General features: G+C 34.1%; 2 protein-coding genes across 2 annotated transcripts; one reads left to right on the top strand and one right to left on the bottom strand.

Annotated features, from left to right (window-relative positions):
* Nucleotides 1-6,452: 6,452 nt before the first annotated feature.
* Nucleotides 6,453-8,701, bottom strand: LOC133173553 (uncharacterized). Its single transcript, XM_061308536.1, has 2 exons — nucleotides 7,942-8,701; nucleotides 6,453-6,727 (listed from the first exon to the last, which is right to left on the bottom strand). The coding sequence occupies exons 1-2, from the start codon at nucleotides 8,699-8,701 to the stop codon at nucleotides 6,453-6,455; spliced, it is 1,035 nt and encodes a 344-aa protein (XP_061164520.1).
* A 1,686-nt stretch (nucleotides 8,702-10,387) lies between these two features.
* On the top strand, nucleotides 10,388-14,349 carry LOC133173551 (uncharacterized). Its single transcript, XM_061308534.1, has 2 exons — nucleotides 10,388-11,039; nucleotides 14,014-14,349. The coding sequence occupies exons 1-2, from the start codon at nucleotides 10,434-10,436 to the stop codon at nucleotides 14,347-14,349; spliced, it is 942 nt and encodes a 313-aa protein (XP_061164518.1). The 5' UTR covers nucleotides 10,388-10,433.
* Nucleotides 14,350-17,196: the final 2,847 nt, after the last annotated feature.

Raw genomic sequence — 17,196 nt, 5'->3', positions numbered from 1 at the left:
TGATTGTAACAAATTAAATGTGAAGATTCAATCAATAGTGGCAGGGAATAGTTTTCTACTAAAGACCTGGTCAAAGGATGATGTGCCATACGGCCCCCCCGTAAATTGACAAAAATTAAATATCTAAATTTTACTCTAATTTTTGCATCCACTTAATCACTGATATGTGTACCGTCATAGAATACTACTTTTACCGAATATAGAAAAATAATTTGGAAGATATTTATCTTTATTTTGAGTAGGGGTACCATGTTTACATCTAATTTCCATTGATTTTTGGCCCCGCCCTACTCTGAAGCTCTTAAAATATACGAGCGCAAGTAGGTACATTTTTCTCCTTCGGATGGTCGCTGTATTTTATTGAAATTTACCTATATGTGAAAGGAGAAAATTGTACCTAACTGCGCTCAAATGTGTTTAAAACATTGTAAAATCTGGCTGGTCTCCTCCATTACGAAGAGATCGACAAAACAATTTTTCTGATGTAAGAATAAATTCATATGCTAATCGAGTTACCGGCGTGACTCTCTAACCGACCAATCAGCTAAATGAGTTATATTACGAGTGAGTACTACAAAATGTCTAAGGAAATTTAATGCTGGGAAAAAAGGCATATTTTTTTTCTTGTTTTCCGATAAACATTTTTTTTTATTCATTTGAGTCACAGATTAGACACGAATCGACAATTTCCGTGCTCATAATTACATATTTTTTTTTTTATTCAAATATACATTGTATAATTTCATAGTTTTGTAAAGCGTTGTTGGGCAATTGGCTACACGTATTCCCAAGAATCAGTGATTACACGATTTCGAGACCCAAAACGGTAAACACTGAGGTTCCATACGTATTATCATGTATACAAAGCCTTTGCTGACCATTAAAGGTGCTTGGACACAGATTTGAAGTTAATATTTACTCAAATTTTCTGTATAATTTCATGCCTTATATGTTGCTATAGCATTTCATACGAAAATTTGATAAAAATCTTATTTTGTCTGGAAGTTATTGAAACTTCGAATTTCTGGACGCGTTTGATAGACACATCCATGCACTTTCACAAATTTTAACATTATCCTTATTACTTTAGAAAAGTAGTAATTTTTGTTGTTTATTAATGAAAAATATTAAAACTATAATGCAGAAATTTTAGAGTAGAAATGTAGAAAGCAAAATCATATCATTAGTATTGTCAGTCCGTGCTCAGTGGTGTGTGCAGAGTTTAACAATTGAACACACCCGTTGAAAAGTAAACATTAACAACAACAGAGCTCGTGCCCTATTTACAAAAACAGTTTACGTTTCACGGGTAACTACGCAACACTGAGCACGGGCTGACAATACTTAAATAAGTGGGTTTTCCTTCGCACATTTTTACTCTGAATTTTCTGGATTATAGATGTAATATTATCCATTAATACACAACAAAATTGCTACTTTTCTTAAGTATTAAGGATAAAGTTAAACATTGTGAAAGTGCAAGGATGTGTTAATCAAACGCCTCCCAAAATTTGTAGTTTCAATAATTTCCAGATTAAATAAGTTTTTAATTATATTTTCATGTGAAATGCTATAGCAACATATAAGTTGTGACATTATACAGAAAATTTGAGAAAATATAAACTTCAAACCTGTGTCTATGCACCTTTAAAAATTTTGAAATGTAGTAGAGGTAATGTGTAAAGTGACCTAAGCCACGTGTCTGTGATAAAATGTAAACGTAGTAAACCAGCATGTTTTGTCGTTCAGTCATCGGATTGGACAATTGCTCTCGGGAAGCGACAATGTGCGAAATAATAACAATAGCCATATAAGGTAGATTCCTCCGACATGCATACCTCTCTATTGTACTAAGACCCGCCTATTCTCTTTTCATAAAACATCCTATTGTCAAAGCAAGTCGAATTTTGCTCTCCTGGGGTCTAAAAAATCACAGATAATGCAGTAATCTTCATAATTAGAATGTGTTGGAACTATTGAAACTATTCAAAAGGCGTCATATTTGTTCACTTTTGTTTGAAAACTATCAAAATCGTTATAGAATAAATATAATTCGTCGTAGAAAAAGGGGCCGCAGAAAGTAGTTTTGGCACATCATCCTTTCTTAAAAAACTGAGATATTCCCCGTTTGATGTGATATTTCATGTAGAAAAAATATAATTCTGGGATATATGTGCAGTGTAGCAGAGTTTTTGTTGAGAAAAATGATGTGCAGCATGTAGGTGTTGCTATGATGCTTAGCATACACAGAGCTGTAAATGCGAAACCAAGACATGCCGTCAGTTGCTGAGGAAATTCAGCTAGAAAGTAGTAGGGCTTAGAAGAAGGTCTGTAACTCAGAGGGGTTAACTGGCCCAAATCAATGGTGAGTTTTCTAGGGCTAGAATGATATATCGAGATGTCGATAATATCGATTCAATGTGAGGATGATACGCATATCGATACGTATGAAGAAACATCAAAATATCGCAAAAAAAATTCTGACTCATGTTTTTCTTTGTTTACTCAACATTTTGGGTAAAATATATGAAATAAATATGCTAAATATGAAAATATTCATATTAAATATGAATATGAAATACATAAAAATATCAATCTTGACTTGGTCATGTTGGTCAAGATTATAAAAATCATGGTTTGGTTATGTTTGAAATCTTGATATGGCCATGATTGCAATCTTGACTTATCAGGATTGATTAACAATGAAATATAAAAACATGACATGGGGGTCCTCTATGGCTTTCCATAGATTCCAACAGAAACAATATAACATGAGAATATTTTAAAAGAAAAGTGCAAGTGAAATAAATTGAACGAGTTGGCGAAATTGAAACAAAGATAGTGACGATGTCAAAGCATTGAGAAATTTCTGCAAAATAATTTATCACCAGACGCGGAAGTGGCACGAAAAAAAAAACTTGTTTCAATATGTATATTAAAATGGTCAATGATGACTCTACTTTTAGTACTTTACAAAATTCGGCACTGCAGTGTATTTGAACTTGATTATAATTGTACAAGTACAGATAGCGAATCCACGACGTCTTTCGGTCATTATTTGCCGTTTTCAAACAGTGTATTTAAATACACCTCTTTATTTCCATGTTATATGAACGTTATTTTCACGAGGGAACATGCTCAATGATACACATAAGTCTTTATTAAAATACCGATCAACTTTCAGCAAGCAAAACCAGACATCAGATATAACGAATATCGGATATAACGAGATCTAAACCGATGTCCCCAGCATCTCGTTATACACGGAGTCCACTGTAACACTATCATCAAAGTACTAACTTTTTTGTTTATTTGTGAAGAGGAATGCTTAAGTCGTCAAATGACTTTCTCTCATTTATAATTAAATTTCTACCTCGCACGTTTTCAACTTCTAATTGCTTAGCTTACAAATACAAAACATATTACTGAATTTAAGTACTAATCTACTAATTGAAAAACCCGGATGTTACGAAGATCATTATCTGTTTTATATGTGCACATATTTACTGATTGGTTGATAACTGATTCCAGTTTATAGACAAAGGAATAAAGTGGTATAATAATAGCAATACAATTATGACGAATGTGGGTTAAAACTTGAAAATCGATGGGTCAACTTCCTCTAATTAAAGTCATGTATGGCGTATTTTTTATAAGTTCAGACTAACTTAAATAAAAAAGATCTTTCTATTTGTTTTATTACTTAATATAAAGATAGGAATTTCCTGTAAATTACACTATTTAAATCAATCGCGTTTCTTAGATATTAGAAATTTAAAACAATAACTGATTTATTTACCGACTCGGAATTTAAATATCAGACACAGTGTAAAGTCAATTTAGCTATAGAAACGAAGGGTAATTAATTCAAGTTCAAAATCGGTGAAAATTTTAATTTGAACGTAAATAACAAATATCATGTTCATCGTATTTTTATTTTTTAGCTCAGATACGCCATATATAGCTTTAAAAACCCATACAAAATAGGTCTTCAAAAAAGAAAAAGTGTGATGTTTTGTGCATGTCAGCTAGTGAGGTTAAGTTGATTGCATAAAGGTAGAAAGCCAAGCATTGTACTGTTACATAAACAGACATTTCTTTATTGAGTATGCTCTTACAGTAGAGTAACAAAAAAAAAAGATGCATTTGTGAAAAACTTATGCCCCCGTATGGCAGCTCAGGGCCAAGGTTAAAGTTCTTCAAATGTAGGTAAACAACAAGGTCAAGAGTTCACAAATGTGGATACCAAAAGAAAGGCCTTGTCACAAGGAATACACATGTAAAATATAAAAGCCCTAACAAAACCATTCAGAAAATATGACCAATTAGAGTTTTTAAAAAGTAGGTCACACTCCAAGGTAAAGGTCATGATGTCAAAAATAATGGTACAGAAATTTCTTATCACAAAGGGTACAAAAGTGAAATATGAAAGCCCTAGCACCAACCGTTTAAAAGTTAACGACATTGTTAATGTTTAACAAATATAGGTCAAACTCAAAGGTCTAGGTCGTGAGGTCAAAATTGTTGGTACCCAAAGAAGGTCTTATCACAAGAAATACACCTGTGATATATAAATGCCATTGCACACACTGTTCAAAAGTTTTGGCCAAGGTTAAAGTTTTCCAAAAGTTTTGGCCAAGGTTAAAGTTTTTCAAAAGTAGGCCTAACTCAAAGGTCAAGGTCAAAGGAAAAAATGTTAGTATGTGAAGAAGGGTCTTGTCAGAAAGAATACATCTGTGATATATGAAAGACCTAGCACCAACCGTTCAAAGGTCATAACTCATGGCCTAGGTTAAAGTTTTTTTCAAGTGGTCAAACTCAAAGGTCAAGGTCAAAAGGTAAAAAAATGTTTGTACCCAATGAAAGGTCTGGTCACATGGAAAAAAAAGATGAAATATGAAAGTCTAGCTCCAAACGTTATGGTTTAGGTTAAAGTTTGGTAAAATTTTGCAAAAGTAGGTCCAAGTTCAAGAGGTCAAATATAATGGTAGTCAAAGGTCTTGTCACAAGGAATATGCATGTGAAACATGAAAGCCCAAGTACCAACCATTCCAAAGTTTTTGCGGAGAAACAGACAGAGAGACGGATGGACAGTTAAAAAACTACATTGTATAAGCCCCTGAATCTTCGATTATGGAGGCATAAAAATACAGGAATTCGAAATCCAAAATAGATAGTACTAGCGTCACAGTGTACAATGTGTGATGTACTGATAAAAGTTCGGAATAAGGCCTTAGAAATTTGAAAACCATTGTATAGAGATCAAAATTGATAGTGAATTAAAAATTTTACATAATAGCTGAGACGTCATAACCAGAAGTGACGCCCCTGGAGTCCTGCGCTGCATATGAGGCCACACCAAAAAAAATTCTTGTTTTTCGGACAAAATTGACCCCCTAAAATAGGGGGCGAAAGAATGATTTGATAATGACAATATCAGAATGTCATTTTCCTTGCATTTCTGATACGACACATTCTAGCAGTGTCTGCTACATTGGCTCCTGCTGCAGAGCTTATATAATCTAAACCTAGGAAAAGTCTAAAAGCAGATATTGTGGACCAAATTATATTTCTTAATAAAAACAAGACATACAGTGTATTGATTAAGTGAACATTATAATTCATGTCAGTTGACTTTAGTGCACTTCTTGTACTGGTCAAAGAAAGTTAAAATCCCCATATCTCAAACTTGATCTACATTCTTTTATACTTGTACCTAATTTAAAGTTTCACCCCCCCCAAAAAAACAACAACAACAAAACAACACCAACAACAACACAAAAAAGAGGACCATGGGCCTTAAAGCTATATATGACGTATTTTTTTTTTATAAGTTCAGATAACTTAAGTTTAAAAAATCTTTCTTTTTTTTTTTTGTTTACTTGGTTAATCAGTTAGTACCAAGTAAATATTTCATAAACATGGAATCCGGATAGGGCCATGTAGTTCTCTATCGCAGCATCGAGCATCGACTAAAGGATCAACGGTGTGATAATGCGATGGGGCGATAACGAGGAAGCGATGACGATCATGCGATGACTATGATTTGATGGCGCCATAATGCAATAACAATTGTGCGATAGCACGATGGAGCAATAGCGAACATTGCTTCATCGTGCCATCGCATCATCGTCATCGCATTGTCGTACCATTGCATCATCGTCATCGCGCTATCGCACCATCGCTTTATCGTTATCGCACCATCGTTTCATCGTCGGCATTATCGCGTCATAGCACTATCGACCCAACCCTCGATGATGCGATAGTGAACTGCATGGCTCTATCTGGATTCCATACATATAACAGTTATTCTTTATTTTCAGTGAGTCATAAGTTTAAAAAAAACATAATTAAAACGAGATTTATTCAACAAAATGTACACTATTTTACAATGTATACATATATTTCAACCTCCGATATTATATATACTGTAGTCTATAGATTATAAGTTACTAGATATAGTCAAGAAGTTTGTAGTAAATATGACCAGGCTGAATGCTGAAATCAGATGACTGTGTGTATATCGCAGAGAAAAGAGAGCAGGCTTTAGACTGTGATTGGAATGTGAAAGATCGACAGTAAAGGAAGTCTGTTAAACATGTGATAGCACACGTGGTCAGTGATCTCGAAACTGATTGGTGGATGGGCGTGATGATTGGGATCATATCAAATTTCACCCCTGAGAAGGTGGCGTAATGTAGTTTGTCAACGTCGCTAAAAGTGGGAGCTGAAAAAAAATTCAGATATTAAATGTAAATAAGTTTTACTGTGCATTCTTCGATTAAGAAATGGTAAATTGTCATTTACAATGTCAAAAATTAAAATCCCAGAAAAACACGTTCCAAAAAAGTAATTTCTAAGATTAAATTTGTATGACCTTATTTATCAGAAAATGTGTGCTCCAACTATTAAACACTTTGGTGTTTTGTAATTGTGAATTTCATGCTTGACACTTATAAAAAAACAACGCTCACCGGAGTCTTATTAGCCTTTTTGAAAAACAAATGGTTACATGTATACAATTGTTTACTTACAGAAGCTTTCATGAAGACTATCACTATCATAGCTTTACCAGAAAGTATGGTTGGTCCTGGCTATACTGATACTAATGGGCGCCATCAAATAAAGTAAAGCTTCTTTACTCAGGATAAGTTTATATGTGCATGTATAACTTTATATATTTATTTATAAGATAAAAATATAAGATGCATATACACTCATTAACTTCACAAACGATCTTTTCTTTATCCCAAAAGTGATCTTAGAATTCATTGCACAAAACTCGAATGTTCATATAATGTCGTTTTAATATATTTATTATTTTTAAACAACACCCATCAAAACCAATTTTTATCTCATCTATAAAGTTCATAAGTTCAAAACTTGAACAATTTCAAGATTAAAACAATATTTCGAATTAGCCTCCATATAAATTTCACAATCCCCAGTTTCCTAAAGAAAAACAGGTTTTAAACAAGTTAATTTGAATTCCTTTTACCAAAGAATCTTTGCGGTATTTTTTCTCTTACTTGGTTCAATAGATGAAAATTAATGTGGAAATTTTACGCCATTGACTATCCATCCATACCCATCCGCACATACGCACAAACAGATCAGAAAGCCAAACTTTAAAAGCCATTGGCTCGAGTGAACTACTAACTCATTACGTTATGATTGTCAGTGGCGGATCCAGGAATTTCATAACCGGGAGGGGGGCGCATTAGCTGTATTGAAGCCCCCAGTGGGTCCAGGGCAAAGCCCTGATGGGGGTATGGGGGCGAAGCCCCCGGAGGCTGACGAATTCTTACAAATAAGAGGTGTTTTCCTTGATTTTAGGATAATGAACATATAAGTTCTACATTAAAAAATTCAAACGGGGGGGGGGGGGGCACGCCCGATGCGCCGTCGCTGGATCCGCCTTTGATTGTGTGATATACTTACTAATGGACCACTTTTGAGTTGATACACAGTCACTAAAGCAATCCAAGTTTTTATTTTTCACCACCCCTAGGCATGTCACCAGTCCAGAAAAAGTGCGGGGCACACTCACATTGAATGAAGCTCCTACTCGTAGTTTCCCTGGGGTCACGATTGGTCTATTTGCATCGTCGTTCACACCGTCTTCACTTTGTTGTGAGGCACTGTCGCTGTTAATCTGCAAGTTATCAGCGACCACTGTTCTAAGGCTTTTAGCACTAGTGTCCACAGAAACGCCCACTTTTTGCCATTTATTCAGGGTGACAAGGTTGTTTTTCTCATTGACTAAGAACGAATACGGATTACTTGTAATCAGCCTTGATGCTCTTAGGAAACCTCCAGCTAGCCAGGCCTTCATTTTGAAAGTCCCATCTTCCGACTCGTAATCAAATATTGGACCAGAATCATTCGTTGGATAAATGTAGATAGAAATTCCGTAGTCATCCCCGTCGTTTATTGTGATATGCGTAACATCAACATCAAAATAGGAACCAGCAGTTATTTGTACTGACTCGTTGGAAGGAACAGTTAGAGGATAACTATCCACAAAATTTAGGGGACACGAAGGACCAATGACACTTATGTTAGTTTTGAGCACTTCTAACTTACATGTAGTGGGCAGGAGGGGCCATTTAAGATCGGAGCCTGGACAAGCCGATTCAACGAGTACGACTCCACCTGTAAAGCAAACAAAATTCGTATCACTTTCATCAATTAATTTCATCTGGATTAGAATATTCCAAACTGAAGCATATCAAAGTTAACTAAAGTAGTAACTGGTGCATATATAAATGAATTTTGTAATAAAGTCATATTTTGGTTAAAGGCTATTGGTAGGACTTTAAGGTCGTCACCAACAATGAAGTTTTCAGCTCATTCCAATCTAGAGAGCAAAAGTTATAGTTAACAGCAGAATATCGGTTGAGGTTCACGTCAAATATTGTAATATGTTTTTGAGTCTCGATCCCCCCCCCCCCTTTCCTCACATCAAACTTGGATTCATGGTCCTTGATCTATCACCAGTAGATCTAATTGAAACAGCTCAGTGAAACATTAGAAATGTTTCACTGAGCTGTCAAAAATTTCTATTTTGTACCGCTTGATGAGATGTTGTACCGCTTGATGATATGGCATGTCAAACGTTGCAATATTCGATCTTTTCCATTTGTATTGTAAATTTTTCCATTTGCATTGTATAATTTTTATTTGTATTCTATAATTTTCCATTTGTAATGTATAATTTTTCATTTGTATTGTATAATTTTTTATTTGTATTCTATATTTTTCATTTGTATTGTAAAAAAATCATTTGAATTGTATAATTTTCCATTTGCATTCTACATTTTCCATTTGCATTGTATAATTTCTTATTTGTATTGTATAATTTCTTATTTATATTCGATAATTTTTCATTTGTATTGTACGAAAGCCTATTAGGATCAAACTACGGTAAAAAAAATTTTAAAAGGCGTTATAACGCCTTTTGAAAAGGCGTTATAACGCGAAAAAAGGCGTTATTACGCCTTTCCAAAGGCGTTATTACGCCTTTCCAAAAGGCGTTAATACGCCTTTTAAAAAGGCGTTATTACGCCTTTCCAAAAGGCGTTAATACGCCTTTTAAAAAGGCGTTATTACGCCTTTCCAAAAGGCGTTATTACGCCTTTCCAAAAGGCGTTATTACGCCTTTCTAAAAGGCGTTATTACGCCTTTCCAAAACGCGTTATTACGCCTTTCTAAAAGGCGTTATTACGCCTTTTAAAAAGGCGTTATTACGCCTTTCCAAAAGGCGTTATTACGCCTTTCCAAAAGGCGTTATTACGCCTTTCCAAAAGGCGTTATAACGCGAAAAAAGGCGTTATTACGCCTTTCCAAAAGGCGTTATTATGCCTTTCCAAAAGGCGTTATTACGCCTTTCCAAAAAGGCGTTATTACGCCTTTCCAAAAGGCGTTATTACGCCTTTCCAAAAGGCGTTATAACGCGAAAAAAGGCGTTATTACGCCTTTCCAAAAGGCGTTATTATGCCTTTCCAAAAGGCGTTATTACGCCTTTCTAAAAGGCGTTATTACGCCTTTCCAAAAAGGCGTTATTACGCCTTTCCAAAAGGCGTTATTACGCCTTTCCAAAAGGCGTTATTACGCCTTTCCAAAAGGCGTTATTACGCCTTTCCAAATTGATACAAAAGGAGAAGACAATTTCACAGATCCGTTTTTTATTAGGCATGATGTACGAGATTAATAATCTCATCAAAATATATTTTTGTTTGGGATTTAGTAATAAAGAGATTTTGGCAATACTAGCTTATTCTGATGGAATAATACTTAGCATTTCTACACTGAAAAGAAAGTTGAAATCACTTGGATTATACCGTCGTAAAAATCACTCAGATATTCTTGACATTGCATGTTTCCTTCTCACTCAGTTTGAGACATCGGGTTCCTTGCACGGTTATCGATGGATGTATTTAAAGTGTAAACAATCTGGATACAACACTTCCAGGGATGTTGTTTATGAACTTATGCGACTACTTGATCCAAAGGGCGTGATGAACAGAAAAAGAGGAAGACTGATGAGACGACAATACCTTAATCCGGGGCCAAACTTTGCTTGGCATATCGATGCCTATGATAAACTAAAACCTTATGGCATCGCCATTAGTGGTTGTATAGACGGTTATTCACGGTATGTCATTTGGCTTGAAGCATCAACAACCAATAGTGATCCTAAAGTAATAGCCAGCTATTATTTGGAAGCAGTCAGAAAAGCGAATGGGTGTCCTAAAAGAATACGAGCTGATCTGGGAACTGAAAATACCTCTGTTAGAGACATGCAGATATTTTTACGTCAAGACCATAATGATGAATTTTCAGGTGAAAAGAGTTTTCTTTGTGGAAAAAGCACACATAACCAACGTATCGAGTGGTTTTGGGGCCTCCTTCGGAGAGAAATGGGTCAATTTTATATCGACATGTTTTCAGATTTAGGAAGAGACCACAACGACTTATTCTGCGGTGATATGTTCGACAAGAACCTGATTCAGTTGTGCTTTCTTGAAGTCATTCAGGTATTATTTAAGTGGAAAATGATAATGATTACTTTACATGAAATTTTTAATTTATTTTTTTTTAATTGTTTCCTTTGTTATAAGTCACAATTTAATATGACATTATTTGTCTTGCTGGAAAGTCCTCAAGGGTTATCTATTTAACAAAAGGTTTAAGGCCCCGACGCTCACCTGTGTCACCTTGACCATGCTGACACGTTTTGATTTTATGACCATTCTGACGTGTTCTATAATTGTTATACGCTTTCTCTATTTTGGGGATAACTCTATTGGTGTGAATTAATTCCTTTGTGTCAACTCTACTGACATAGTTTTAAAATCTGTATGTCGTCGCTGTTCTTGCAAGAGGCAAGAGTAGATTATTAAAAATTACAAGTTTATGAATCAAGAGATTGCAATTGTGGAAGTGTAAGTTGTGAAAATAAAAACCTGTTTCAATTCAAATATAAATACTTAATATGATAAAAGTGAAATCTCCACAAGTACTTGCCCCCTTACCCCCCCCCCCCCTTTCCATTTTTCTTTTTAAATGTTGGATCTATTATATCCTTTTTTTTCTTTTTAAGTATTCTAATTGTAAGATTATATTTTAATTTTCCATTGAAAATTTTCCATTGCGCCTCGGTTGACATGGTTTTCTTGGGGTGAAAAATTTCAATGTAACCCTCAACTATATGCTGTATTTATTATCCAATTAATTACCTCTTATGAGGTCAACATGGTGAAATAAGGACCCTCGACCTGGCCCACTCACTGACCTGACCTGACCGAGGCCGCGTAGCGGCCTCGGTCAGGTCAGGTCAGTGAGTGGGCCAGGTCGAGGGTCCTTATTTCACCATGTTGACCTCATAAGGGGTAATCAATTGTTTTATTATACCGATATAAGTTGAGACAGTTTTTGTAGGCTTAATTACTAAAATAATCAATTGTGTATTAGAGTTAGACCTACATGTACGAACTGTTATTATCAGTGTTTCATCTGGATCGGGATTCGACAGTGAAGTTGTTTACTTTTCGCCTGCAAGTCTTGTAAGTTTTTGCACCACCGATTTATTAAAATACTCTGTGATTGTCAGTAACATGCATTTTTATAAATTCACAAATACCATTTCTGAGTACAATGACAATCTGGTGCAGTCTTTTACTGTACAAAAGAGCCAAGTCTGCATTCGTTGAATTTGACATTTTAACGGAAGTTTCAATGAAAACGATAAACTTTATGACGCATCTAAAGGACAACCGTATTCCGTATCATAAAAGACTAAACATATTTGTATAACGGCATTTTTTGTAATGAACAGTCATTATTGTATGCATTAATTTTTAAATTTGAATGGAATTTAGATGAACAGGTCATTTTTAGCGGTCATTATTTCTAAATGACCGGTCATTATACCCCACGTGCAATGATTCCTAGGTCATTATTGCTGTAAACAGTACTTTTGGGAGTCATTATTGAGTTTAAAAGCCTTCTACCAAGCCAATGAAACTTGAGTATTCTTAATAGAGGTAAAATAATATATTATACTGAATGTTTATACAGATATATGCAACACTGAACCGTGCGCGCATAAATTCTGCGCAGTCAATATTTTTTGAATATCACCCGTCGTCAAGCAATGTTGACTGTTGCTACGCTGGAGGGCGTGGTTTCATCATTCAGAGGGTAATAGTATACATTTATTGACTAGGTTCGAGGGCAACATGCGTTTTGTCGGACCCAAGAACCAAACTGTGTGTCTGATTCCCCTAAGAAGGTTTTATAAATTAAGAAAAGAAATCATTTTTAAAATAAATTACATCAATGGTTAGTGTTATATGCCTGCCTCAGAAAAGTGGCCACATGACAACCTTCGTTGTTCTATTTACATGCACATGTACATCAGTGAAAACTCACGATATACACTCTAGGTTTCGAATCTGTTAATGAGTGATTAAAGTCAAGGATGGATCTAGGAATTTTTCGAGAAGGGGAGGGGATATCCTACTCAAAGATTTGAATTAAAAACATTTTTTAAAATGAATTCAGTGGTTCTAAGAAAGGTCAAAATAGTAAGACGTTAACAGATAGACAGACGGATGATAGAAAATCCTCAATCAGAAAAGCTCGGGAGCAGTTGGCTCTTGTCAGCTAATGCGCAGATGTACATGCAACTATTGAAGAAGACGTAAATTGACTAAACAGATAGTATCGGGGAACTGCCTGTACGATGAAAGATTCAATAATATTTTAACAAGCTTCTATCGGGTTGACAGGTAACACTGTAAACGCAATCACTATAGCAATCCTTGTATTGAAAAAAAGGAGGCGATCGAGCTTGTTAGGATTTTTGGAAGTTATATTGGGCGGAGGTTTTATGTTTTTTCAAATACATGTACATTATATTGTAGGTCTGTCCCCACTTTTGGTCTTCCCACCTTCACTTTGGTGGTGAAGTAGTGGTAACTGAAAAAAAAACTAACAGCCCTACCCGTCCTTTTCAAACTTCTCCCTACATGTAACTGTTTAGGGAAGCTCTAAACACTGCACACAAAAGAGTTTAACTTGTAGGGTAGTTCTATGCAGTTAGTGTGTTCTACCCTTAGAAAAAAGACAGAAAAAAGAATATGTACAGATCATTACACAATTTGTAAAAGATTAGAATATTCTGAGCATAATATTAGACAAAGAATAAGTAAATTAAATTCATTATTTCCATTAATTTTCCCAGTTTAAGTAAACAACAGTGATTTCTATTCTCAAATAGTCCATTGTCTTTGACAATTTTTCTTGCGGAAATAAGGCAAGTACCCTATGTTGAAAATGAGCTAAAAGAGTCTCAATATGCATATCTTAATATATGATATATTTTTCTTCAAGTCCAAAACCACTTGTTGTTAGTGTTTATAGAGTTTCCTTAAATACCATGATGCATTGTTTCACAGATTTGATATAGCATATTCATGATGAGAACTTTTGGTTTATTTGTTTAAGGAGAACCTTGATGAATTACGGAGCACATGGAACACACATGTTCTACAATCAAAAACCAATGGCATCGGTGGTCCGCGGCGTCCTATTCTAATGTATACCATTCCTGAATTATATCAGGCAGAAGATCACTTGTGTGTCGTAGCAGAGAGTAAAATCCGTATCTGTGGAGAGGAAACACGGGAAAAAACTATAACATGTGCAGACGAGACAATTTTTGAGTTATGTACTCTGATGATGGAAGAAAACGGTTTTTCTAAACCTAGAGACTCAAATGAAGCAAGGCTACTATATAGAAATTTAAGGCAACTTGTTCATGAAGAATTGGAGGACCTTTAATAAACAATGGTTTTTTAATATTTACATTTCCAATTGTTTTCTCTTCGATAAATCTTTGAAAATTAGTTTGATGATTTCTCGAAATCACTGTCTAGTTTATTGGGTATGTCAGGGGCATTACGGACAGTTGGAAACTTGTATAATTTATGCATAATAGGCATAAAAATATCCAAATGTTTCCAACTGTCGCTAATGCCCTAGCGGCTAATTGTGTTCGGCGCGTCGGCGCACGTACCGCGCAACAGAATCTGTTTACCAAAAAAAATATCGCTTATATGACATTGGGCACGATATTACACTTTTGTTCTGTATGTGTAAACACAGGTCACGATATACCCACATCAACGCACCCACATCTTTCTTGACTTATTTGAGGGATATCGCCGCACAAATATCGTTTGTGTCTGTATGAAGGTTTGAACCTCCATGTTTATGCATCCATTACTAAGTCTATAATTGTAATTTTTAAGTACAAATAAAAAAAAGGTTTGAGGACATGTATCTTTTAAAATATTTCAAAATAAAATCGAGATTAAATAAGTTCTTTAAACATTTTGTTAATTTCACACCGTTTTTGGATTGAATATTAGAATTACGCACTTTTCAAGACAGCTTCAACGAAAAAAAAAATCGTTAGGAAATTCTGTAAATTCTGTCAATAAATAATTAACTTTAGCAATTTAAAAAAAATGAAGATTACCTAAACATGATTATTACATTTTCAATAGTGATCGATATACTGTGATTTATTTATTGAATAAAATTGATATTCTTTCACAGTGTGAGAGGATACCAAAATGATATTCTGTCACAGTGTGATAGGATATCAAAGTAAAAATGGAATCTGGCCTGTCATAAGATAGAGATAGTAACTAAACCATCTTGATAGAGACTAAACCTGTAAATTTCCTCCCAAATATATTGCAAAAATTTTCAATTTCACAATTGCTAAGCTATGACGTCACAGCCTATAACACTGTGTTTAGAAAAGACAGAGGCAAAGAGAAATCAATGAAAATGTAATAAACAAAAAAATTCAATGTTTTGTAGTTGGATATGGAATTTATTTCTCTTGTGAGACAGGAATTTTGGATATTTTCACTCGTGCTACGCAATCGTGAATATATATATATATATATATATATATATATATATATATATATATATATATATATATATATATATATATATATATATATATATATATATATATAATAGTGTCCACTCGTGAAATATCCTCTATTTATAACACAAGACATCGTTGAACAAAGACATAAGGTAGATCGCGGGTTTCTGACGTCACAATAGGGTTCGACATAGAAATTCAAAAAATCAGTAGTATGCAGTACATGTTAAATTGATGCAAAGCATCAAATCAGCCTCAAAAACTAATAAGCATTTTGAAATATTTCCAAAGGAAAAAAAATCCAAGTAGAAAAAGTATATGATATATTTTACACTTGCTTTACTTTTCTGTGTAATTTTTAATTCTTTAATTTTCAGTGATCAATTGTTTAATATAAATCAAAATAAATGAATTCATGGATATAAAAATCGGACTGACATTAAGTATAGGAATTTATTATCATCAAATTATTTGATTGAAAGACAAATGCAACAAAATATCCTAGTGCTGACAAAACGGACGTACACACTTCACGTGCTGATACCCTTGATCTATTAATGCTGATCAGTGTTGTGATGTCTTACAATAAATGTGAAGTACAGAAACAAGTTTCATTGTGTTATTTTGCAACTGTAGGGTATTCAAAAACAAATTCATTTCCTCTTTTTTTTTTTTTTTTTTTTTTTTTTTTTTTTTTTTTTTTTTTTACAATTTATTAAGTATTTTAGCACTGTATTTCATATTGTAAAATATTGTGCAGTTCATATAACAACTTTTAATAAAACCATAGATTAATAAATATCTGATAAGAAATGAAAAGCAAATTGAAAAATAATAATCATTTAGATTTCGTAGTAAGCTAATTTTAAAACTTTTGTTCATAAGTTTATGTATGTTATTAATAAGGAATTATTCCAACGAAGCAATGCAGAAAAATTATTTCCCCATGTGCACATTCTAACACAACCACAAATAGATCGGCCGCTGCTGCGGCCGATAATAAAATGAAACATACATTAAAGCTTGTGTGGTCTGTAAAAATATTCAAATGAATATGAGCATTGTTTTGAAATGGGTATACCGACGTGAAATGCGCATTTTAATACATTGTATATAGTGTATTTGAAAGAAATATTACACCAACTAGAGCTGATTATTATTTTGAGTCAAAGCTTATGGTAGATATAAATATGGTTCAATCAAAAATACACAATTATTATTCAAACCTTTGGAGCAATGAGATTTTAAGCATTCCCAAATTGCGGACTTATGTTTATTTTAAAACAACTTTTGGAAGGGAAAATTATGTAGTACTTGATATGCCTAAATATTTACGTTCAATTTTAGCACAATTTAGATGTGACATTTTACCACTACGAATAGAAACCGGTAGATATCATGGGGAACCTGTTGAAGATCGAATTTACACCTTTTGCTCTAAAAATAATGTAGAAGACGAAATTCATTTTTTATTGCATTGTCCTTTGTACTCTGAAATTCGATCAAAACTTTTTGAAAACACTGGTCTTAATCACATGGCATGGTCAGATGTGGATTTACTACGTAAACTTATTTCAAATTATCCTCGACAGGTTGCAAAGTATTTGTATTTTTCATTTATGCGGAGACAGTCCGTTATGTTCAGAAAATAAGAATGTATTTCAGTGTCATATTCATCTATCAATAACTCTTATAACAGACACTACCAATCTTAGCATACA

The sequence above is a fragment of the Saccostrea echinata genome, unplaced genomic scaffold (assembly GCF_033153115.1).
Source record: "Saccostrea echinata isolate AGI-Se365-2 ecotype Australia unplaced genomic scaffold, CSIRO_AGI_Sech_v1 ptg000056l, whole genome shotgun sequence".
Classification (NCBI taxonomy): domain Eukaryota; kingdom Metazoa; phylum Mollusca; class Bivalvia; order Ostreida; family Ostreidae; genus Saccostrea; species Saccostrea echinata.
This window is presented reverse-complemented; position numbering and strand designations above follow the sequence as displayed.